The sequence below is a fragment of the Chelonoidis abingdonii genome, chromosome 2 (genome assembly GCF_003597395.2).
Source record: "Chelonoidis abingdonii isolate Lonesome George chromosome 2, CheloAbing_2.0, whole genome shotgun sequence".
NCBI lineage: Eukaryota > Metazoa > Chordata > Testudines > Testudinidae > Chelonoidis > Chelonoidis abingdonii.
In genome coordinates this window covers 43,847,223-43,874,207 of record NC_133770.1, presented here as the reverse complement: position 1 = coordinate 43,874,207, position 26,985 = coordinate 43,847,223, and the positions used below count along the sequence as shown (strand labels likewise).

General features: G+C 42.1%; 1 protein-coding gene across 2 annotated transcripts in view; it reads right to left on the bottom strand.

The window, feature by feature from the left end:
- RSU1 (Ras suppressor protein 1) overlaps nucleotides 1–26,985 on the bottom strand; it is a 194,171-nt gene that overhangs the window by 163,182 nt on the left and 4,004 nt on the right. Inside the window, exon 3 of one of the 2 annotated variants that reach the window (XM_075062316.1) lies at nucleotides 3,811–3,861. The exons of the other annotated variant lie outside the window; for it this stretch is intronic. Coding sequence (XP_074918417.1) covers nucleotides 3,811–3,861 — 51 coding nt within the window. The remainder of the gene's footprint in view (nucleotides 1–3,810; nucleotides 3,862–26,985) is intronic. 2 annotated transcript variants of the gene reach the window in all.

Below are 26,985 nucleotides of genomic sequence, written 5' to 3'. Positions count from 1 at the left end.
CCTTACCCCCTCCCCTTCCCAGAGACCCCAGCCAATCCCATTCCTCAGACTGTGCAGCATTCTGCTCTCTCTAGGACCCAGCAGCCCTGCTCTTACATGCTCCACTGTTTCCCGTCTGTCTGGGCTGCCTGCAGAGTGGTGCCCCCAGGCAGAGTGAGGCCCTACGCATCTGCCTATTCTACCTATGCCTAAGGAAGGCCCTGGAGGAACGTTTACACAGCGAGTTAGCGCGCAGCAAGCCAGGGTGTGAATGAACAGCACACTAGCCTGCCATGCACTCAAGGGCTGTGTAGACCTCTACTGGTTATTAGAACTTTTAGCATGCAGTAGCAGGGTCCAGCCAGTTAGTGCACAACACGCTAGTGCGCTGTACATTCATCCCCCGGCTTATTACACATTAACTGGCCATGCAGACAAGCCCTAAATGATTCAACCAAGCAACCAACGCTATTCAATCAATGGGATGTAGATTTGCGTACCTCTGATAAAGAAAGATTTACAGGAAGATAAATGCAAACTCAATAGCAATGTGAATGGCACACTAAGAAATTAACAGTGCAAGAGGGAAACATGCTGGGAGTAAAAATTATTCAGAACAGTGTAATCAGTGTAATGGGATTTAATGGCGTTATCAGACCTTAATGAAGCTTTGCTTAATTTTAGTAGTGTTGACTGGCAAAATAAAATACTGGCTGCAGAAGGATATGCACATCTTCTTACCTCTTATACATATTTACTCTATCAAATGGACATATTTACTACAGACAGTAGAAAAACAGAAGCAAGTACATTCATTTATATGACAGAAAACTAGTAAAAGATGCTAATATGACCTTAGTGGAACACATCAAAATGTCACTGCCACTGTTTTCCCAAGTCATTTTAAGAACAATCTACTAAGACAATTAATTATATTGCTTAAAGGATTAGGTCAAGTGTGTCAGATACAAAAAATGAATTTGAAATTTGGCCTTTTTTAAAGGGAAACGCACTATTTCAACTCAACATTTATTTTTCTTTAAAAAGAAAAAAAAAAAGAGTGGTAACTTCCAACATTGGAGAATATTAGTTGTACCCTGCTGGGGAAGATTCTTGGCCTTTACCTTCCTATAAGAAACATTTTAGGGTCTGACAGGTCAACAGCATCCCTTAAACAGAAGAATGGACACTCATCTCTTAATATTCATACAACCCTTTGATTTAAAAAAAAGTCAGAGTTGGTAGAAGACAATAATCTACGTCTTTTACCCCGTTTTATTGATATCTTTCGGTCAATGGCAGCTGCGAAGCCAGCGCTCTGGGCGGAGGCAGCCCGCAGATCTGCCTAGCCACACCTCCGCCTAGCAGCTGAGCGAAGGGGATGTTGCTGCTTCCGGGGAGGCCCGCATCCAGTGCCCCTCAGATACCCAAGCTCTGCTGCTGGAGGCGGGAGCGACAGGGGCTCGAGACTGCCCCAGCAGCAGCTGGTGCAAGGACTGCCTGAGCTGCCCCTGAGCCAGGTGGACTGGCTGCTGCAGAAGTCATGGAAAGTCATGGAATCCGTGACTTCCATGACCCCCGTGACAAACTCGCACCATTACTCATCAGCTATCTATGGCATAAGGGGAAAATTCCACAGTGAGGCACGGTGCCTTTCTTGAAACAGCGGTCTGAGGAAAGGTCTTTTGTTGTCTTCACATGTCAGTGGGCATGAAATCTCTGGCCAAGGATGTATAAGAATATTGAGATCTCCTTGGGCTCCGGGTGGGAAATGTAAGAAGAGGGACAAAAGAAGCAAGAAGATATGGAGGACAAGATATGACCAAGTCTCAAATTTCTGTGATTCTCCTAATATACTAGCTATGAGCAAAATGGCCCACTAAAAATTTAGAGCAATTATACACTTGCCTATTGGCACCCATGTTCACAGCTATTCCTTCACACCGCTTAATGCCACATCTTAAAAATACAATGTAACTGTACTCTCATTCAAAATATATTTATCCTTTATATGCTATGATAACACACAACTGATTACATCATCCTCACAGCCCTTAAGTCATAATCCCCTTTTTGCCTTAAAAAAAACAAAACAAACAAATAAACAAAAAAAACACAAAAACACACCAATTTTCTTTAGGCAAATCCTAGGTATTAAAAACATAACCCTTAAGAATTTTTGAAGAATTTAGACTTTCCTGAAATTAAACAAGCTAGACAATTAAAGGGTTTGTGACAGTGATTTCAGCCTCTTTCTGCTAGAGCAGTGGCTCTCATCCTTTCCAGACTATTGTACCCTTTTAGGAGTCTGATTAGTCTTCTTCACCTCACTTAAAAACTACTTGCTTACAAAATCAGAAAAAAATAAGATAAAGTGTCACAGTGCACTATTACTGAAAAATTGCTTAGTTCCTTATTTTGTCTGTACAAAATTTTAGTTTGTACTGACTTTGCTAGTGCTTTTTATGTAGCCTGCTGTAAAACTAGGAAAATATCTAGATGAGTTGATGTACCCCCTGGAAGACTTCGGCATACCCCTGGTTGAGAACCACTATGCTAGAGCACACCCTTGCAATGGACTAACAGCACTTCATCCCCCATTCAAGTGTGAACACAGTAACCATCTCCCCTTCCCCTTCCCTCGTCCCCATCCAGTTTCTCTCTTGTCCTTCTTCCCTGGCAGTTGTAGTTTCCTATCCATTCAATTTCCATGGACTCCACCTTCCTCCACCACACAGCAGCTTTGAATTCCCCATCCCTACGCTCCATGGAGCGTACACACCTGGGAGCGGGAGTGATGCACAATAGTGCCTTCAAAGGCCCAGCTGAGTACCAAAGAAGTAAAGAAAACTAGATTGGACTGGCAAGATGCCATCTGAATCTGCACTCTTGTACACGTGAGCTGCTCCCACAGCAAGTCACATCGAGGGTCACAACAGTATGGGAGTAGGGTGACTTCCAAGCAGCCACCTAATTTTAACTGTAGATAAGGCAGAACATTTGTGGGGTGAGAGTGCGGGGCAAATCTGGGGTCCTGCAGCTTTCCTTCTACACACAACATTCTCCTCTACCTACAATGACCCCTGAAGTAGTCTGGCATTCCCTCCCATAACAGGAAAATGTATGTTTAAGATGACTAAGTTACTATCATGATTTTTCTGTCACTTGAATCCTGCTGCAGTAGTGATTTACTATTTATTTGACTGAAATATCCAAAAAGGATCGAGGCCCTGATTGTGCTAGGTTTTTGTACAGACATAAAGATGCAGTCCCTTCCCTCAAAAGTCTGCAACACTGCAGGTCTTTATACATTGACAAAGTTAGACTTTAGTTCATTCCTTGTTTTAAAACCCACACGAATTACCAAACATATTTAACACTGCACATGCATGGTCACTGTAGTATTTCATATTTAATCAAACAAAGCAAATACACTTTAAAAAAAGAAGACTTCTGGAGATGTAGGAAGCTTACAGACAGGGCAGAAGAAGAAATTTTAAATGAATGGATTGGAAATAAGATTACAGTTAAGGATTTTATCCTCACAAATGGAGAATGAAAAAACAAATACACAAAAAACTAAGGAGGAGACCTGCTGAACATCACTGCTAAATTACATTCTTCATCCATTTCCTGCAATGCACCTATTTAGATCACGATCTATTTAGGACAAGGGCCTTGCCACCATCTCTAAGCAGCATAGCCTAACTGAGGCTAAATAAATAATAAAATGGACCACCACCAATGGCAACTTTTGAATGTTGTTCAAATGGTAGCAATGAGGCTTCTATCAACTAGAAAATAGTGTTAGCCACCAAGAAATGTACTTACTTGTGAGTTTGTTGTGACTGAGAACCAGCTGTGTGATGTGGGACAGAGTGACTGTAAGAGAGCAGAAGACAGACCGTAAGTGAATGAACTAAAATAACTCAAATGCAAGTTCTGGTTTCAGCCAGCCAAACCAAAAAACACACCACCACACAAACTTTCCCTATCTAGAAGATGGACATTTATATACACTGGCAGAGGTTAAACTGAGCAACACACACCAATTCCTCCATGGTCTGAACCTGTATGATTCCTATACTAACCCAATTACAATTACAGCATTAAGACACCAGAACATCCCTCTCTTCCCCCACCGCAGCCCTCCCCACTCGCACATTACAGTATAGATCTGCCTTCATATGAGCACCCATTTCACTAAAAAGATAATCTGAAGAAAGAATGTGGCCTGCTTTGTTCTCAATGTTTTGAGATTCTTTTTGAAAATCTGTAAAAATTAACAATGAGAAGTACAAACAGGGTAGACAAGTGACTTACAGCTTGTATATTTTTCAAAATACAGTACACTTCAAAGTATCGCCAATAGAATTATGCAACACCATTTTATAACTTTAAGTTAAAAGCTCAGACAATACAAAACAAGACAATACTATTTTTTTTTTTAAAAAAGTGGGTTTTATCTCTGCAACACATCTCTAAAGAGCTAACTTTGAAATTATCAATTTTTTTTTTTTTTTTTTTTTTTACAAGATTACATTAACATAGCAAATTCTTGTTTTACTTTGTGTCAAGAGAACAATAAGGTAGAACCTAGTCCCACAGTAAACTTTGTATACCAAGGAGTCCAAACAAAAAGGCAGCAGATGAATTTCTTGTAGTCAGTTATTAGTATTGTGTTACATACCAAAGGCGAGCAAAACAACATTATTCTTTACCCAGTAGAGGCAACTGGCAGAGAAGAATGGCCACAGTCAGTGCAGTACCCTTTACACAGGAATCCCATATTGTTCTACATAATCCCAACACAGTGCACTTTAAATCCCTCATGAGAAAATCCGGGAGGCATTTATACCTTTACAGTTCCAAGGGACTAAAACAGTTATTGCTTGCTGGCTAGCAGAATGCAACTTATTGTCAGTTTTTGAAAGTATCTTTTTACTGAACTTTCTGCAGCTCATTTTTATTATACTTTTTTCCTTTTGGATTTCTTTCCTCTTTTTCCTATAAGAGATCATGGTGTATATTTTACTGAGTCTACATCTATACTATAAACTTTGGTCAACGTAAGTCGCCACGGTTAGTATATTACCCATGCATATGCACGTACTTGGTGCTCACTTCGGTGCTGCACACACTCACCAAGAGTGCTTGTGTCAACGCAAGGTGCAGTGTACTATGAGTAAGGCTACTAATCTGTCATGGAGGTCACGGATTCTGTAATTTTACAAGATCTCTCTGACTTCTTGAAAATTCCAGTAATTCAGCTCCAGGCAGCAGGGCTCGGACTTCAGCAAATTCATGATTTATTGTTTATGCCCATATCCTTTTCATGACTTAAAAAAAATACCTGTCCCAAAACTGTAGCCTTAACTATGGGTAGGTATCCCAGAGGGCCACGACCAACCCTCCAGCCCAATTCCCCAAAAGCAATCTGTTGTGGGGCACATACAAGTTAAGCAGGAAAGCTGGAGCAAGGAGTCAAGTTCCCATTATGCAACTCTCCATCACATAATGCCATCCTCATAATTTTCATGCCCGTTTTTAAAATCCCACAAAGCCACATGGCCCTTGTCACTGTCTGCCATTTCTTACAGAAGCATGGAGCCCACACAGCTCTGTGCTATTGTCATGAACACCGCAAACAATCATTCGATATTTGCAGAGTGTAGGAAATACTGCAACAATGGGGGAACATGACAATTTCTTTAAGGACAGACTGTTAAGGGACACAGCAAAAAGCAGTTCAAGGTGGTTGGCAGCTTGCACAAAGAAGCTGCCAGTGGTACAGCACTGATTCTGGGCCCAAGAAACGAACAGACTGGTGAGATTGCATCAGAACGCAGGTTTGGGATAAGCAGTGGCTGCAGAACTTTCAGATGCAAAAAAAGGTCTGTGTGCTGAGCTCATGCCAGCCCTCCAGAGCAGACATATCAGAATGACAGCTACATTGACAGCTGAGAAGCAAGTGGTGATCACATTGTAGAAGCTTGCAGCAACAGATTGCTACCAGTCAATGGGAAATTTTGGAGTTGGAATATCAACAGTGAGGGCTGCTTTCATAGAAGTGTACAGGGACATTAATTGTATCCTGCTGTGCAGGACTGTGACTCTAGGCAATGTGCAGGACACTGAATTGATTTGCAGCTATGGAGATCCCAATGTGTGGTGAGGCAATTGATGGCACCCATATTATACTACACCGAGTACATCAACACAAAGGACCTACTTTTCTATGGTTATGCAAGGCTTGGTGGATCACAGAGGATGCTTCACCAACATCGTCGGCTGGTCAGAGAGAGTGTGACACTCGCATCTTTAAGAACGCAGGACTCTACAGGAAGTTGCATTTTTTTCCTCCAACTAGCAAAATTACCACTTGCAATGCTGAAATGTCAATAGCGAGCCTGCGGGACTCAGCCTACTCATCTGGCACATTAAGCCATATCTGAATGGCCAGAAGGTGAAGCATGAAGTAGAACAGGTCTACCCAGGTGTGACCTTAAGACTGCACACAGAACTACCATGTCCACCTGAAGAAGACAGCAGCTAAAGTTAAGACAAGCAACAATCTTCTTAGCAAACTAGCAAGTTCGTCATGGGATGCTCATGCTCCAACTTTACGGATATCAGCTCTTGCCACCTTGCATTCACTGGTGAGTACTGCCCAGCAGTTTGGAGTCAATCATCACACTCCAAACTGGTGGATACGCAGTTTCAGGCTGCCATGCGTATCATCTCCAGCACCCTGCGTCCGACTCCATTCCCATGGCTTCCAGTTCTGAGCAATATTGGTGCTCCTCCTATCAGATAAGAAGTTTCCATTGGCAGGTTACTGGAAAAAGTACATGCCAACTCAAGCCTGCCGCTGCACAATGACTTTTTTAAACCACCAGCTACACGTTTGCCATCACGTCGCCCAACACGATCTCATCTGCCATGCCAGGATGTTAGGGCAGAAACACTCTGGCAAGAGGAATGGATCTCTGTTATAATCCCCAACTAATCCCTTGTTGCCAACCCCACAATTTGCCACCTGGTTTTGGCCTGCTCTGTTGCCATTGGTCCCTGTTAAACAGGTTGCAGATCAGGTAAGGTATCTGTGCAGCCAACAGTATCGCTGGGGCCTTCATGACGGCCCTTTGTGCAACTGTGGCACAAACACAGACGATGACGCACACTGTCAATGAATGCCTGCTGACTAGGTTCAGAGGTGGCCTAGAAGAATTGTCTCATGCCACTGAAAATGTCATTGCTTGGCTAGACTATGCACATGCTAAAAAACTTAAGCCATATCCTAGCCACCTTGACTGAGCTGGTAGTTGACTCTTCAAGTGCAGAATGACAGCTAAATGTGCTTCCAACAGATTGAAGGGGCGCTGGTGGCGTTTAGTTACAAGGCTGGATCTCAGTGAGAAAAATATCCCAGTGGTTATAGCTCCCTTCTGTGTTCTGCATCCTAACTCTGTTAGAAAGAGGGAAAAAGTTGCTGCAGGGTGGGACAGCAGAGATGGAGCAGCTGTCTGCTGACTGAACAGCCAGAAACAAGGGCTATCAAAATAGCTCAACACAGAGCTATGCAGCTGGGAGAGGCCTTGAAAGAGCACTTTAAACTACAGTAACGTGTTGCGCTGGATGGTGATGAATGCAGCCCTGAAGTATTGGGGGCTGCTAGGAACTGTGTAATATTTGGAGTACATTTTATGAAAATCACACTGACTTAAATGAATTTGCCAATTATGCAGTGCTTATTGTACATTTATAATTCTAACAGGTTTCTAACTGAAGCAGTGAGTTCTGTTGTCCTGTTCCACTACAAATAATAAGTGCTTTGAGTAGCGCTAGGGATTGGTAGTATGTGTTAAGTCAAAAGATGACTACTGCCAAAAAATAAAAATTACATACCAAAAATAGTGTAAAAACAGTGTATAATTAAAAAACAGACATTGCAAACAATAAATTAATGGAACACGATTTTAAAATTAGAACAGCAGAAAACATTCATGTTCATTTCAGTCCATTTCTGCCAAACATACACCAGTCATGACTCTCAGGTCAGTATATGTGATGCTGAAGGTTTCCTTACCGTCCCCCCAGTGAGGAGTGGTAGGGATGCAGCCCAAGAGGCTCCGTAGAATGTTGGAGGGTGTAGAGAAGCTGCAGTGGAGACCTCCATTGACCAGAAAGAAAGGCAAGAGGTCCAGAAGTCAAATGCTTGGTCAATACAGATCTGCAGCACTTGTGTTTGCTGCCTCAGAATCCCCATTATGTCCTAGTGTATGTCCCTCTTCTTTTCCTGCTGGGACTTTTTTTCTGGCTGCCTCTTATATTCACACACCCCCTACCCCTCCCCCGGCCCTCTCTTCACAGTCTGAGGCATCCCTGGCTTGCAGGATCTTGACGATGTCCCTTCTAGTTAGCATCTCTCATCAGGATCAGATGTTCCAGACTGGGAACCTCTCAAAGCTGCAATGGCAGAAGCTACAGATAAAATAGACAAATGTATCATTGCATTTACAGTCACAAAGGAAACCCAAAGATCGGTTTCAGAACTCTCTTCCCTTATTCCCATATAAGTTTAAATAAGACATGCTTTTTGACACTTCAGCTTTGGAGTGCCTCTGCACAGCACAGTTCTCTAACTGCAGCCCTGGTGAGTATGGCTCACCAGGGAGCAAGGTGACAAAATGAGGAAGGAATTGTTTGGTCATGTAAAACAAAATGTTTGCCCTGTTTCCATGGTTACAAGTATAAAGCCCTGGCACTGAGAGCTGACATTTTTCCATAGGCAGTTGTGATTTTAGCTGGTGTCTCACTAAAAGGTCACAAAGGTACAAAAAACACAGCTGCTGCTAGCATCCTAAAGCCACCAATCCCATATGCCACCAGCCTGTTTCCTGCAATGGTGACTGTCAAAGTTATCTCAGAATAGATGGCAACATGTCCTACTGCAGAGGAAAAAATGAAGACTAGCCATGCCTAGAAACCTTCAGGAGAGAATTGCAGAGTACCTCCATGGAAGTTTCCCTCAAGATCTCTCCAGAGGACACAAAGGACATCCCTATGTACATAAAGTGTTCCACATGCCCTCCTCTCATCTAACTCCAAAGGGGAATGAAAAGCAGACAATTACCTCTGACGTACCTCTACCCCATCTCATGGGAATAAAACAATGTAGACATCTGTTTCCTGCTAACTGGAGTTAGTTGGAGTTGAATTGTGTGCCATCTTCACGTTTACCCCTTTTAAGGAAGAATGCACGCACACACTTACCTGAGATTCCTTTAATCAGGTTCATCCATGCTCAGTTGGTGGGACTGGCTAGACTGAGATGGGGACTCAAAGAGATTCTGGCTTGTGGCATAGCTAGCTATCCCCACAGGTGTTCCTCCTCCTCACTGTTCACAGCAGTGGTTTGTGCTTGGTTCCAGTGAGGCATTCACCGTGAGGTGCTGGTAGGGTCTCTGTCAAGTATGGCATGCAGCAAATTGTAAGAATGGTCTTGACACCAGATCAACTGTTGTCCTCTCTGACCTTGTGGGATTTCTCCTGCTTTGCCTTCACACGGCACTGCTGCAAATTCTTGTTCCACTCCTCACCTATATCCTCTGTGGAATCTTTCCATAGATGTCCCTATTTCTATGACTAGTCTGCAGCTGCAGCTGAACAACCTCTTCTACTCACACGCCCAAGAGATCCAGTATCTCCAGTCTACTCCAAGTATGTGTCTAGCTGGCATGGTCAGTTGGGCAGTTCCGCACAAGGGAGCTGTTGGGTGTGCCCACCAAACTGGGCCATCAGAAAAAGGCATTTCGAAACTATGCAGGGGAATTGGGCAGGATGGCTGGCTTCTGGGCTCTGTGACCTTTGGGTAGCAGAGTTCATAACTGTGACAAGAGCAGTTGCTGTTGGGCATTGTGGGACAGCTGCTGGAAGACTGTTAAGGTCAACATAGGTCAGTGTCTACATTTGCACTGCGTCAACAACATAGGTCAATGCCGTTTGGGGAAGTGGCATTACTGTGTATTACCATAATGGGACTTTTACAGCACTAGAAGACGTTTGAGGGCAGACACAAGCACAAATAAGTTGATGCAACACAACTTACGTTGACCTCACTCTGTAGCGTAGACCAGACCTCATTTATTTTCAGTCTTTTCTTCTTTGCCCCTTTCTATCCTCTATTTCTTTATCTACACTTTACTGTCTACCAGCTTCCTCATACTTTGTTTTTCCTTGTCCTATCTTCCCCCATACTGTACTTCTCTTTTCTAGTTTATCCCTAGAAATCTTTTCCTCCAATCCCTATTCTTAACCCCCTTCCCACTCTTTATACACATTCTTCACACCAATACACTTGCAAGATTTGAAAGAAATTTACCAGAAACCCAACTGTTTAAGAATTATCTTCCTCACCAAAGTGCAGTTTGAAAAAGGCTACTGACACATCCCTTCTCCTTAGCTGAGGAGAAAAGAAAAGGTGCTAAAATCTTAAGCACTGTTCCTGGACTTTGCTCCTGTCTTTTGTGTCAGGTTCTGGCTAACAGGTTTCTAGTAAATTTGAACAGTGCTCATTCCACCCATTGTTATTGTGGCTGCTGGAAAAAAGGACCATTCCCTCTTCCCATCCCAGAGCCTCCTCATTACTATAAGGTTGAATCTCTAATACTCTGTCCCTCTCTTAACCATGTCACTGCAGAACAACTGTCTGCTATACATTGTCCCCAGTAATGAAATGTTCACAGTGGATAGCTCCAGTGCCTGATGCTGCTCAGAGTGCTGTTGCTTGAGAAAGCTATAAAATTAGCCCGATTCCTGCCTGTTCTTCTATTACCCCAAAACCTCACCTACAGCGTTATGAGAAGCAATGAAAATGTACAGTACTGGTCAGTTTTCAGAATGCTGCAGCTTGGGAAAGCCATGAGCAGCAGCACCGGAGTTGTCTGTAGATTAGGGTATGCTTACAATACAAAGGGAAATAAAGTCCTGCTCAAGGAGATACACATGGTAAGGGCTAGCCCGGGTGTATCTTTACCAGCATGAGTGTCAAGAAGGGCTAGTCAACCTGAGTACATGCTTATGGTGTAAGTCAGTGGTTCTCAACCTTTGCAGACCACAGTACCTCTTTCAGGAATCCGATTTGTCCTGCACATACCCACTTTCACTTCACTTAACTACTTGTTTACAAAATCAAACAAAAATTCAAAAGTTTCACAGCTCTATTACTGAAAAATTGCTTACTTTCTCCTTTTTACCATATAGTTATAAAATAAATCAATTGGAATATAAACATTGTACTTGCATTTCAGTGAGATTGTTGAGCCTCTTTTTCGCTTGTGAGGCATATGATTCTGAGAGGCAGTGAAGCAAGAGCAACAATTACATTTTTCTCCACGTTGATTCTATTTCTGTAGCCTGTTGTAAAACTATGCAAATACTGTATCTAGATAAATTGACATACCATCTCGAAGACCTCTGCGTACCCCTGAGAGTACAGTGTTGAGAACCACTGGTCAAAGTGGATCATAGGAAAGCTAGCTCCTTCCATCACCAGAGTTACACTGGTATCTTAATGCACTAGCTCACTCAGAGTTAGTCTACAATACCACTTAAGTTGATGTAAATTACATCACTCAGGCCTGGTTTACACTATGATATTAGGTGAAATTTAGCAGTGTTACCTCGATTTAACCTTGGACCCGTCCACATGACTAAGCCTTTTTTCTCCAAATTAAAGGACTCTTTAAATTGATTTCTTCACTCCACCTCCGATGAGGGAATTAGCACTGAAATCGGCCTTGCTGGGTCGAATTTGAGGCAGTGTGGACGCAGTTCAACAGTATTGGCCTCTGGGAGCTATCCCAGAGTGCTCCTTTGTGACCGCTCTGGACAGCGCTCTGAACTCAGATGTACTGGCCAGGTAGACAGGAAAAGGCCCGCAAACTTTTGAATTTCATTTCCTGTTTGGCCAGCATGGTGAGCTCATCAACACAAGTGACCATGGAGTTCCAGAATCACAAAAGAGCTCCAGCATGGACTGAATGGGAGTACAGGATCTGATCGCTGCATGGGGAGACGAATTCGTCCTAGCTGAACTCCATTCTAGTAAACGAAATGCCGAAACATTTGAAAAAAAGAGTCTCCAAGGGCATGAAGGACAGAGGTTATAACAGGGACTCACGGCAGTGCCGTGTGAAAATTAAGGAGCTCAGACAAGCCTACCAAAAACCCAGAGAGGCAAACAGCTGCTCCGGGTCACAGACCCAAACATGCTGCTTCTATGATGAGCTGCATGCCATTCTAGGCAGTGCAGCCACCAGTACCCCAACCCTATGCTTTGACTCCGTGTACCCAGAACCACCCACGACACTGTTTTTGCCTCATCAGGCATTGGGATCTCAACCCAGAATTTCAATGGGCGGCGGGAACTGTGGGATAGCTACCCACAGTGCAATGCTCCAGAAGTCGACGCTAACCTCGGTACTGTGGACGCAGTCGACCGACCTAATGCATTTAGAGTATTTCTAAAAAACGACTTCTATAAATTCGACCTAATTTCGAAGTGTAGACATTCTTTCACATCCCTGAGAGTGACCTCCCATCGCGCGCAAGCAGCGCAAGTTACAGCAACCTAAGCACTGTCCATATCGGCGCTTTGTCGGTGGGAGATGCTCTTCCGTTGGCATAACTTATCTTCACCTGATGTGCTACAGCAGCTGCATTGGTGCAGCTGTGCTGATGTAGTGCTGTAATACAGACTTGGCTTCAGAGCTAGTGTGGCTATGTCTCCTCAAGCTGGAATTTATATGTACACTAGAACTGGAGGTATCTCTTTAGAAGCACAGCACTGCAAATGTTTACATATGCTCATGCCTGGAAAATTATCTTAAGTATAAAGGCTATAAATGTGGAGGGTCACCACTACTAAGAACTTGATTTTGTATAAGATAATGGCCCCAACCCGTGAAAGCTCATTTCTGTCAAGCTAAATTTTCAAACCCTGGAACCAAACTAGAGAAAGGAATGGAGAGTTTAAAAACAGCACCATGAAAATTTTATTTCTAAGGCCTGGACATGCAACATTTCCTCCTAAGCCCATGAAATGGTTGAGTTGAAGAGAGGCAGGAAGAAAAGGAGAAGAAAACACAGGACGCTCACCCCAAATTATTTCAAAGAGACTAGTACATCCTTAAAACAAAGATCTCTCTTCAGTAATTCACTAAGAATAGGAGAGCAAAGAAATTCATAGCAACTGCCTTTGCATAATCTATTAGGATCAGATAACTGGTGCGGGGGAAGGACAAACAAGAGCATTAGCCATCACACACAGTCATACTGTACAGAATGGCTAATATTTAATAATTTATTATGATAAGCCTTTTAAAACTAATATTTAATGAATTACAGTTAAGATGCAGTTTTTCCTATCACATGAGGAAGAGGATCATTCCAGAGCACACTGCTTAAAGAACTGGGACAAACTGGTTCTAAGGCTGTGCAACACAGTGGCAGAAACATCTGGTGCTGCAGTCCCTGAAATGGGTTCCCACAGAAAGTAGAGGCAGCTGATGCCATTTCTTTCACCCACTCTACTAATATGAAGAAAGCTAACACATACTTTATGCATCTATTCAACCTCTGCCTGAAATTATCTTTAATAAACAAAAGATCAAGGCCCTGTAATTCCAAAAATATTGCATAAGGCTGCAAATATATTAAGAAATCTGAAAATAAAAGGACAGAGAAAACTTCATACTGCCACAAAAACTCCCTCTGCTGTGTCCTTCATGTACCTTCTGAAGCAGTCCATGCCTCGGTAAATATTCTAGGAACATCAAGCTACCAGAGCCACAAGATGGCATTCTAGCTTCTTTTTCAAGTATTCTCAAGCCAAACAACACATTGACATCACTTAAACTGTACTTTCAAAGTAGCTGTACAATACAATGAAAACTGAGCACAGAAACCCAGAACACTAAAAATTTAGCATTTTATTCGTTTTTCAAGAAGTCTTGGTTTAAGTACTTTTTTTCCACGGAAGGGAAGTTGTTTTTTTTTAAACAACCCCCCCCCCCAATTTTGTTCTGAACGTGACAATATTTTCAAATTTTAGAATGGAAAGCATTTCGTATAAAAATAAAAATCACAATACCCCTCTACCCCGATATAAAGCTGTCTCGAGAGCCAAAAAAATCTTACTGCATTGTAGGTGAAACTGCATTACATCGAACTTGCTTTGATCCACCAGAGTGTGCAGCCCTGTCCCCCGAGCACTGCTTTACTGCCTTATATCGGGTCGCATTATATCGGGGGTAGAGGTATATTTCAACTTTTGCTTCTTTTTATTTTAAAACTGAAATTGCTATTTCACTAAAAATCTAGTGAACACATTCCTAGGTTGAGACATCCCAGAATGAAATCACCAACACCTGTTGATAGAAGTTCATTGAAGGTGGTTACTTGTGCATACTTCTCATGCCTAATTTCTTACCTTGGAATAGAATGATAAAAGTTATCAGGTGTGCTGAAAAGGAAAAAAGTCTTCATGTTTGATGTATAGTTTAGTCAGCTCACTACTTGAAAGGTGCCTGATTAACAGCCACAAAGGGAGACTGAAGTCCTATATTCACAAAGCAGGTATACTCTCGCCATCAGCTTCTCCACCTATACTCTCCCACCAATGAGAGGCATGCCTCTGATGAAGTGGGTATTCACCCACGAAAGCTCATGCTCCAAAACGTCTGTTAGTCTATAAGGTGCCACAGGATTCTCTGCTGCTTCTGGTTTTAGAATCTCAAGGATTCACATTTTCAAGCTTTTCTCTGCAACTATGAGGGCTACTTTTTCCCATAACCCTTTGCTTTCTGGTCTAGTCCTGTGAACTTCTTAACCCTGCTACCGGGCTGGATAAGACATAGCACGCTTGTTCTTCCCCACATAGGCTAAAGGTGACGGGCCTCAAATGCTGCCCGCTGTTGGAAATCTAAATCCCTTGGTGCCACTTTAGCTCATATGTTTTGGGAGAGCCCCTGTATCAAAAATTGCTGGTATGAGGTAAATCTTGGATCTATTCCTGATACCTGAAGATTACCTAGTAACAAGGCAGTGCGGTTCCAACATGGAACTTGGGTCGCTAAAAAAATTAATCCTGCTAAAATGGAAAAGTCGATCCGCACCAAATATTGATGCCTGGCTCAGTGATATGACTGACCTTGCAGCTAATGAACGACTGACATTCCACAACAAGGGAATGCCCAAACCATTCAAAGCAATTTGGGCTGACTTTTTAAGAGGTCTATGATTAACGTAGACCCTGAAGATAGATATATCACTTTCCCTTCCCTACCTTTATCCAAAGCCAGTTTATTTACTTTGTGTATTATGATCAATTTGGTATATTTGTATTTGGAGAAAAAAAAGAACCACTTACTCTTTCCCTCCAGGTCCCTTTCCCCCTGCATTCCAGAGCCTACTCTTTAGTCCCTCTCTAATAAGTCTCTAGATGGCACTTTCCTGCTAATCTTAGTGTAAAGTTATTTTAAAGAGCTGTGTATATAAAATAGATGTATATACAGTATATAGCACACACATGCACACAGTTAAACCCCAAAATACACCTGACATGCCCTAGCAAGAGACACAATATAATTGGAATTCAAGTCATTCTGGAGACATGGGGCGGGGAAAGAGAAAGAGGATAGTCAACCCTCAGAAAAATTCTACCTAGGGATGAAATGTGGTTCAGGAAATTTCAGGGAAACTAGTTTCTCTGGGGGAAAATGAGAGATGGGGAAGGATAAAAAGTTGGATTTACAATGGTAAGTTAGTGGCCATCTTAACTATGGAGCTGTTACCACTGCTCTCAAGTTCAGAGTGGAACTGCCAATACCCCATTAATGACAATATTTTTTGTTCTTGTGTTAATGGAGAGCGAGGTTCTCTACATCTGCTTCTAGCAAAGTTACAGAACAGGTATTTTACAAGTGCACTTACCAGAAGACAAAATTAAGCTCTCTGTTGTGGTGTTTTAAAAACGTCACTGTAACAGGGATCTTGTACTATTCTTATTTTTCTTTATATTAAATCCATCAAAATAGATAAATTAAAACACAGATGGAGGGCTGAAGTTAATGCTGCCTAATTAGGTCATGCCTGGCCTCTGCTTCCATTGTGCCTAGCTACTTTTGCATACAGTTCTGGTAGCTTTACACCAGAGGTTCATAACCAATATAGACAACAAGCAGTTTACTCAACTGCTGTCTGTTTTGAATGAATGTCAAGTCACATTGTATTAAAGTACTAATGGCTGTTGATGTATGGGAAAAAACACATGCTTCATCATGAGTCGTTTGAAAAGTAGTCTACACAAAACACTGGAAAAATACATCCTAGAGAACAATCCTATATTGGAAGGGGGAGGGACTAGATGACTCAACAGGTCTTTTGCAATGCTATCTTCTGACTATTAATCACAAAAGTTGAGAATGTATAAACAATTTTATTACTACTAATGTTGCACACAGGACCACTGTTATCACAGGCATTGACTTTTTTCAGAGTGCCAGGGGATGCTCAAACACCGGTTCTGCCCCTTCCTCCAAGGCCCTACCCCCCCTTTCCCACCCAGTTCTGCCCCCCACCTGCCAGCGCACCGTGTTCTTCCTCCTCCATGTCCTCCTCCTCCTCAGTGGATTGTGGCGGGCAGGAGGTGCAGGGAAGAAGCTGGGGGGCACAGATCGGCGGGGCCTGCCAGCGGGCAGGAGGCATTCGGGGCCTGAGCACTCACCATTTTTTCCCCGTGGGTGCTCCAGCCCTGGACCACCCATGGAGTCGGCGCCTATGACTGTTATTAACTTAAAACGCCAGCATAAGAGGTGGTAATGGAGGCAGAACTGTTTTGTCCAGATGCTGGAATAAATTATGGGAACTGATTTAAAAGTAGACATGTTTTAAAGTGACAAAAACAAAATGAAATAACGTTCTGATATATTTTGGATTACTCAAGGTGGTCATTTAATACACAGAAAAGAAATAGTATGATATCCAAATGCTTACTGTGAGGTCTACAAGAAATTAGCAACTAAAAAAATATTTTAACAATTATTTGTTTGCCAGTGGCACCTAGAGGACCCATTGTACTTGTTAGTGCACAAACATTGTGAGAGATGGCCCCTTCCCCGAGGACTGTATAATCACAGATGTTTGGTATTTCCCCCATTTCACAAATGGAAACTGAGGCACAGAGAACTAAGGCCCCAATCCTGCACACACATGCATATGCTTAATTTTACTTGCTGTGATAAATGAAGCATGCATAAGTACACATTTGGAAAGTAAATGTAGAGGATAAGGGACAAAGGCAAGGGTTCTCCAACTTTTTGCTTGCACTGCCCCATTTTAAATTCTTCTCAGACAGCACTGAGGATGCCATTTGAAAGAGGAAAATGGCATCCTCTGCACAGCCCAACCTCATATGTATGGTGCGTGCAAGGTCATGCTATGTGAAGGATGCCATTTTGAAGAGCAAAATGGCATCACGCCATGCAGCATGATCTTGCATGCACTGTACATCCATTTTCGTGGAGCAAAATGGCATCCTTCACACACTTGCAACCCACAGTTTGGGAACTGCTGAACTAGTGGTGTGTCTACACTGCAGCCAGAGGTGCGAGTGCAGCACATAAAAACACACCTGAACTAGCTTTAATCTCAGTCTCAGACTTTAAAGCCCAAAGGGACCATCATGATCATCTAGTCTGACTTCTTGTACAGCACAAGTCACAGAACCTCACCCACCCACTCCAGTAATAGGCCCATAACCTCTGCCTGAGTTACTGAAGCTTTCAAATCCTGAATTAGACTTCAAGTTACAGAGAAATACACTATTTACTCTAGCTCAAACCAGCAAGTGATCCGTGCCCCACAGTGCAAAGGAACGGGAAAAACCACAGGATCTCTGTCAATCAACCTCAGTGAAAATTCCTTCCTGACCCCACACATGGTGGTAAGTTAGACCCTGAGCACATGCGCAAGCCTCACCAGCTGGGAAAAAATTCTCTGTAGTAACTCAAAGCCCACCCCCTTTAGTATTCCATTTCTGGCCCCTGGAGGGAGATATAGCAGTTGCAGATGGGCCATGTGTCATTGTAAGCCATCTCATCCTATCATCCCCTCCTTTAGAGGAACTCCACTAGTAACCTTCATTGAGCCTGACAGGTCACCTTTCAGCATGATCCATTTGTAGTCTTCCTTAATGGAGTTCCTTACCTTTCAATTCTTGTATTAATCATGTCTCCAATTCTCCATTTTAACTAAGTTTCCCATGTAGAACTGTATCAAATGCTTTACTGAAATCTAGGTAGATTACACCCTACTGCATTTCCTTTGTCTAGAAAAATCAGTTAAATGCCAGTATAAGAGGTGGTAAGAAAGAAAGATCACGTTGGTTTGGCACAGTCTACCATGTTGTATTTTATCCTAATTACCATTTACCTACACAATAGAACCTCAGAGTTATGAACACCTGGGAATGGAGGTTGGTCATAACTCTGCAATGTTTGTAACTCTGAACAAAATGTTATGGTCCTTCTTGCAAAAGTTTACAACTGAACATTGACTTAATACAGTTTGAAACTTTACTATGCAAAAGAAAAATCCTGCTTTATTTAATAGTTTATGTTTACTACAGTATTGTACTATATTTTTTTGCCTCTGCTGCTGCCTGATTGCACACTTCTGGTTCTAAGAGAGGTGTGTGGTTGACTGGTCATTTTGTAACTCTGGTATTCTACTGTATCTCATTAACCACTCAAAATTTGTTCTAGAACCTTGGATAAAAATGAAGTCAAACTAATGGGCCTGTTTCCCAGATCACTTCCCCCCCCCCCCACACACACACACCTTTTTAAAAATAGAAGTACTATATTTGCAATTTCCAGTCATACGGTACAAGCTCTGAGTTTACAGATTCATTAAAAAGGCTATTGGACTTGCAATTTCATATACCAGTTCCTTTAATATTCTTGAGGGAGATTATCCAGGCCCGCTGTCTGAATTTGGCTTCTACCTCAGATGTGGTAATTTCTCCTTCTGTATTCTTGTTCCCATTAGCCACCCTGCCACTGCCCACAATTCTTCATAACCCTTCTTAAAAACTAAGGCAAAGCATTCATTTAGGTGTTAGATCATAACAAGATTATTTTCAGTGCTCAGTGTTACCACTTCTTTCCTTGTTTTCTTTTTAAATATATGTCTAAAGAACCTTTTACTATTGGTTGCAATTTTCTTTGCAAGGTCTAACTCTGCTTGGCTTTTGGCAGTTCTCACTGTTCCCCTATGCTTTCTGACATCTTTGAGGTAGCTTTCCTTGCTGATCCATCCCTTCCTCTACTCCTTGTAGACTTTCTGCTTTCTTAGTAACCTGTTTGAGGTGCTTGTTTATCCATTTGGGTCTAGCTAGCTCACATACCAATCGCAGTTACGCTATGGCAGCATGGACTTCAGTATGGGATAGCTGTCCAAGTAAGCCCAAGGTGTCAGGTGGGCTTGTACAGCTCCCGATGAAGGATGTACTGCTGCAGATATTCTGCTATGGTACCCACCCCTCCCAGGTTAAAGCTAGCTTAGGTATATGCCAGCATGCTGCAATCGCACACCCCTGACTGCAGCACAGACATACCCTACGTGTCTTGTTCAAGGCCAACAGGATGGTTCAGAACAATCAAGCATACAGTTGGCGTCTAACCACATAAAATTATTACTCTTCTCCTCCTCCATATTAGTATTTGTCACATACTTGTGTTTCATCTTAAAATCATAACCCCTTTGGGAAGAGTATCTTCCTATGTGTTCATATAGCACCTAGCATAACAATTATAGCATCAAAGTAGGACTACCACTGGTTGAAGTATCAATTGTTTTCTACGTCCTTAGTTTTCTTGCTTATTGTATTTTTAAAGTATCTTTTGAGTTGAAATTTTTCCTTCTTGTTTTCATTCCAGAGGTGAAGAGAAATCTTTCTACTTGCTGTCTGAGGTTCAAGCACTGCATTAAACCAGTGCCTTTTCTTTGAGAAACATCTGTCTTTTCCTTTTAGGCCAAGGAAAAAAAATACCAAAAAGCTATTATTTCCATACTAAAAGATTGAGATTTTAATTACACAAGAGTCAGGAAATTGAGAATTAAGAGTTCTAACACCAGAACCCTATCGAATTGTGCTTGTTCATTTCTCTAGCTAGGATCTTTTGATACGCAGCCACAACTCTAGACAGCATAACAGCATTCAGGAAATATTATGACATCGGAAAGGAGCTATTTTTCCATACTGCTCTTCTTGTAAGCCTAAGTGACCAATTATCACGTTATCTATCCTCTCTTTTCTAAGCAAGCTAGCAAATAACCCCAGTGCTACCTTTCAGCTTACAGTAGTCTAGACCTTAGTCAGGGTTCAAAGGCCAGGACAAGGTGCAGAGGCATCATTTATTGCTCTAGTGGATGGTCTTCTCTGGTCCATAGACACAAGAACTACACCCATGCTCACCCTCCTGGCCCTCTTTATACCATTATCACCAAGTTCTCCTATCCAGCTTCCAAAAGACTACATGATGAGCAGTCATTTCTCCATTTATCATGGAGAAGGGTGAAAAATTGTTTTTGTTAACCTCTGAGGATAGGACAAGAAGCAATGGGGTTAAATTGCAGAAAGGGACGTTTAGGTTGGACATTAGGAAAAAGTTCCTAAGTGTCAGGGTGGTTAAACTTTGGAATAAATTGCCTAGGGAGGCTGTAAAATCTCCATCACTGGAGATTGAAAAGCAAGTTAGACAAACACCTGTCAAGTATGGTCTACAGAATACTTAGTCTTGCCTTGAGTGCAGGGAGCTGGAGTAGACCTCTCGAAGTCCCTTCCAGTACTACACTTCTATGATTCTAAGCTCATGTGATTGTCCTAATCCACCTGAGAGATCACTGCTTCTTCCTTGACTATAGCCTCCCTTGACAGCTATGTTCCACTGGAACTATCAAACCATCAACCAACAGACAAGTTTGAGAGAGAGATTTGTCACAGTAGCTGAGCTGCATCATTGGACTCACTTCAAGCAGCCATGGACCTCATAGCATTCAGAACTACAAAATTCACTCTTTCAACTTTATTTTCCCTCAGTAACTCCCCATTCCCTCAACCACAGGAACTTAACACACTCCATCTAGGTTTTATTTCAATAGATTGCTGATGAGAGTATCATGGTTGTTCTTTTACCTGTTGAAGTTTGACACATACAGCAGAAGGGATTTTTTGCAGGGGCCATTCAGGGGGCTCTGATGGTTACCCTGTTACTTATTTCTTAAACGTTCAGATGTCATAGGCCAGATACACAAGACTGAATTTTGTACATTTAAAGTCTCTTTAAACTAAGCTTTGCTGTTGTCTCAGATGTGCACCTTTAATGATTTATAAAACTGTAGTTATTTCTGCCATTGAAGAGCCTACTGTAATTGCAAACATCCAAGGGGAAGAGCTAAGGTTCAGCATCTAAACATAATGAAACCTCTTTTTTAAGTTACAGCCATACAAGAGAGAGGGGGCTAATGCACAGGAGAGAACATGCTCTGGAAAATATTAACATTTATACTGTGCTAGGATCTTAACGCCACAAGCACAAGTGAAAAGCTCATAAGGTAGGACCTTACATTGAAAGCAGAGTCATTGCTGAAGGCCATATGGAAGCAATCCCACCCAATCAACAGATGGGGTATCCCTGACATAAGCACTACCTAGAAATAAGTCTTTCAGAGACACTGATTTAAAAGTATCAGAGGGGTAGCCGTGTTTGCTGCTTTTACAGATCCAGACCAAGAGTCCTGTGGCACCTTATAGACTAACAGACTTATTGGAGCATGAGCTTTTGTGTTGCATCCAATGAAGTGGGTATTCACCCACAAAAGCTCATGCTTCAATAAGTCTGTTAGTCTATAAGGTGCCACAGGACTCTTTGCTGCTTTTGCTGATTTAAAAGACACTGCTGACTTGCAATAACTGTGGATAAAATATTGGTTATAATGGAAATCTGCCAGGTTCGCAGAATGCAAACATTGGGAACCAAATAGCTATACTAAAGGCTGAATCGGGCTCCTTTGAATTGAAACTGCAGGCTGGGGAAGAGTCATAACACTAACACGTGCAAGAACCATTTTTCTGCCCAACAAGCAGTCTCACCTCCTCACCAACCTCAAAGACACACACACTCCACCCCCAGGAGGCAGAAAGAACATACTGAAGCTGTGCCCATTATGCCTCAGCTCCAGATATCCTGAAAAAAGTCAATTTTTTATTCCACCCTTCCAGACTTCCTTTCCCTTTCATTCTTAGTTTCACACAGCAGGTTATTTTAGATAACAGTTAACAGCTAACTCTGAAGAAAAAAAGGTGCCTTTCCTTTAAAAAAAGGAAGTTAACAGGCAAACTCCACACACAGCTGTGTGGAGCCAAGATAAAATACTGCCAGTCCAAATACCACCAACATGAAGGAAGTAACTAAGGAAGACATCATTGGCATTATAAGGATGCCACTACAGTGCCAAAGATTCTCAGTGACCCTTGGAAGATACCTTATCGTTATAATATCACAACGCCATTCAATTTGAGTCTGTCACTATACTACACTAGACAGGACAACTATGCCAAAGCAACTATGTGAACTCCCTGTGAGAAGATATAACATGAACAAAATGAGAGAATCTTAACAGCACATAGCAGCATTGTAACTGGCAGAAATTAACATTAAAGAGTAAAACAAGTTACAGTAAAAACGGTTTTTATCTGGCACTTCACAACCAGAAAGCACTATAAACCAGCATTTCTGAACTTCATTGCAATTCCAGTTTATAGTCCAGTTGGCATGGGGCCAGCAGGGGGTTGGGGTGCAGGGTGCCAGATTTGGGAGGTGTTCACCTCAGGCAGCTCCTCACACACAGTGGCCTATCCCAGTGGCTCCTAGGCAGAGGTGCGGCAATCAGCTCTGCACACTGCCTCCGCCCACAGGTGCCAAGCCCTCAGCTCTCATTAGCTGCAGTTCCCAGTCAATTGGAGCTGCGGAGCTAGCGCTTAGGGGGTGGGACGGGTGCAGTGCACAGAGCCGCTGCCACACCTCTGCCTAGGAGCAGCCAGGAGGAGTTGCCACGTGCGGGAAGCAGCCTGAGGTGAACACCCCCCCCCGGATCCGGGCATCCCACCCTCCTCCCATGGCCCAACCCACTGCCCCATCCTGCACCCAAACTCCCTGCCAGAGCCCACGCCTTGCACCCCCTCCCATACCCCAACCCCACACTCAAGCTCCATCCCTCTTAGTTAACCTGCATTTTTCCACTTACTAGTACCCTCCCATCCCCCCTCCCTCTGCCAACATGCCAGAGAAAAAGCTTTTACTAGGTCAACAACACTGACCTCTCTTTTGACACCAGCACCCTCTTCTGATGTCAGTGGTGCCCCTCTGCTGAGCAGCAGAGGTCCAGAGCCAAGTAGCCTGCTTCTCCATGTTACTGACTTCTCATGCATTGAATCTGAGTATATGTGAAGTATAATTTATTTTATACTTCACACAAGTATGCTCAGACAGCACACAAGAAATCTCTTGATTGAGGAGACTGCCCACCACCACTGACCAGTTTTCAAGAATTGACACTACTTAGAGACCAAAGTCTCCTGCTACAATGACAGCTACACAAAACAAAACACCACTGCATGGCTTCCCAAGACTTAATGTTTGCTTGCATGCTAAGAAAAAACATGCAACACTATCTTCACCACATGACAACACCCGCCATAATGTTTTATATGTTGAAATACTGTATACACTATTTACTTCAAACCATAGTTAGGTAGCAACCAAAGAATACTTGCTTTTGGCAAAAATAGTTTAACATATTACAACTCAGGATTTTTAATTAAGAGATGGTAATTATTTTCTTAACAGAAAATTTGTGGGTTTTTTGGGTGCTGACACAACAATAAGAGACTTTAAAGTTAGTTTTTTCAGGTGACCTGTGTACTAGCAATTACTACCACCCAGACGACACAATGGGTGCTGAAGCATGACAGCTGAGTAGTAATCTGCCTAAGTATAAGCCAATAAATAACTTAAATTTCCTTGACATTAAGTAATTATGGTTTTTGATTGCATGAACAATTACATTCTCCAAAGAGAACTCAGAAAAGAGTAATCCCTGCATAATATGACATTGTGAAAAAGAGTTCCTGTTCCATCATACTTAAATTAAATTACACTAGAACCTCTGAGTTATGAACACCAGAATTACAAACTGACCAGTCAACCAAAGACCTCATCTGGAACAGGAAGTACACAATCAGGCAGCAGCAGAGACAAAAACAAAACAAAACACACTAATAGAGTACAGAACTGTGTTAAAAGTAAACTACAAAAAAAAAGCATTTTTCTTCTACATAGTAATGTTTCAAAGTTGTATTAATGTTCAGTTGTAAACATTCGAAAGTACAACCATAATGTTTTGTTCAGAGTTAGAGTTACAAACAGCCTCCATTCCAAAGATGTTAACTCTGAGGCTCTACTGCAGTGGTCCCCAGCGCGGTACCTGCAGGTGCAATGGCACCTGCCAGGGAATCTATGTGAACCCGCGCACTGGCGTGGACAAGCATCTGCCGAAATGCCGCTGAAAAGCAGCATCACCAAGGGGCGTCGCTGCCGAAATGCCGCCGATTTTCAGCAGCGACACCTCTTGATGTTGCCGCTTCTCAGCAGAATTTCAGTGGATGCTTGTCCACCGACTACGGTCCTCAGTGGCTCATCGGACGGTGCCAGCCACCCAGAAAAGGTTGGGGACCACTGCTCTATTGTATGAAATAATCAACACTCAGGTTTACAGTTTATCTCAGAGTACATATCTTGAATCTTCAACAGAACTTTAGCTGCTTCAGGTTCCTTTGCTTCAAACTATTACTAATTAATCTTTGATTTTGAAAAAACATTGTAAGAGAAAATTAAGACAAAGGTCTGAGTGGATCACAATCTTTTTTCACTTCTCTAATACTTAGATTTAATCTCATGTTGCCATGAGAAAAATCCAATACCTGGTATTCATTTCTTGGGGCAGATAAGCATTCCTGTTCCCAAGCACAACTGGAACCTTTAATAAAGGTCTAATTTAATAAATGCCAACAATTGCATTTTAGGTCTGTTTTGGTCTCATCCATGATACTTGTAAGGTATTATGCATTTTCAGTGTAAATTTGTAAAGAAAGATTTTATACTAGATTAATAAATGCACTTAGATTTCCCAGCCCAAGAAAGCAAAAAACCTTATCAAGAGTAGACAGTTAAATGTATAAAGTTATCTACAGTATAATTTGATTAAAGCTCCACATGCCTGCCCATTGGCACAACATGCTGCCATGAATAGCTACCATACGGAATTACACACAGATTTCGTGTTTGTCTGCAGTCCATGGGATTAAGATTGGTCTCCTAGGTGGAATTTTCTTTTCTTATTTTGTCCGAACATGAGTCTGAGCTAGAACACATCTAAGAGAAAGAATGTAACTGGTGTCCTGAATATGTGAGTATGAGATGCATAAAACTGCAGTAAGTCACACACCTAGTGTAGCACCTTAGGAGACAAAGTTCATGGATACCACAGTTGTGTGTTAAGTGATTTAAGAACTTAAGTTTAACACAGTTCCATACTGGTTTAATTTTTTTGAAGAACTGAAGTTAAGGGGAATATCTTATCCCAATGGGTAATCAGATTTTATTAGTACTGAAATATTAAATTTATTTTATGTCTGTCAGACATGAAAATTCAACGTTTCCAGCTCTTTAGCTGGCATACATCAGCATATAAAAGACAAACTACTTTATAATTTATTTACACGGATCTAGGCCAGACAGTGCCTCTCAATTCTAGAGAATTATGTATTATTTGGAACAGAACTTCTGCTGTCCTTTTTCCTCTTCTAGTGTAATAGCTTGACCTCCTTTTGTTTCATCTTATTTCTGTATGATTTCATATACACGTGTGTAGATCAAGTAATCACACATTATTGTTGACACAGCCCCCAGCACGATTATAATATTTGAGGATTTTAAAAGCATGTAAGGCTAGTCTACACCACAAACTTAGGTTAGCTTAACATAGCTCAGCGCTATGAAAAACTTCACCCTGTGAGACAAAGTTAAGCCAACCTAAGCCCCAGGATAGATACTGCTAAACCGATGAAAAAATTCTTCCATCAACCTAGCTACTACATCTTGGAGATGCATTTACTACAGCAATGGAAGAACCCCTTCCACCACTGTAATAAGCATCCACATTACAGTAGTGCAGCTAAGCGTTTCTAGTGCACACATACGCTTAATATTGTCTTTACTCTGCTCCCATTGATTTCAATGATAAAACTCCTGTTGACAGGGTGGCAGAGTTATTAATACTTCAGCAGCCACTGAATTTCTTACTTCCAGGAGTCTTAATTCTCAACCTTACTATTGCTTTAAACAGGGTTTTTGCTATCATTACCTATAGTAGGTGTTAAAGGAAGCACTGCTGACAATTCAGTAAATTACTGAGTACTTAATGGACCACAGCAGTAGGGAGTAATATGTTGGAGATGCCAGGCCAAACTCAGCCCTGGCATAAACAAGATCAATTTAATAAACTCTCGTGCTAGAATTTAATATGCATTTTAGATTAAACGTAAAGCCAAGGTCCTGATCACCAGCAATCACAAAAGAGCCATGGAACCATTCATAGGAGCATTTACCTGGGCAGCTGAGGCAAACTACAACTCATTGATTTTTAAGATTAATATTACAATGTTAACTAAAAGTGTTTGATTATTTCCTAGCAGTAGTCCTACAACCAAAGACAGGTGGGCAAAACACTCCATGGAGCCCTGTCATAAGCCTTCCCAAATCTGGACCTTAGCGTCCAGAAATCTGGGTGCCTGCATGAACCCCTCTACGCTTAATTACC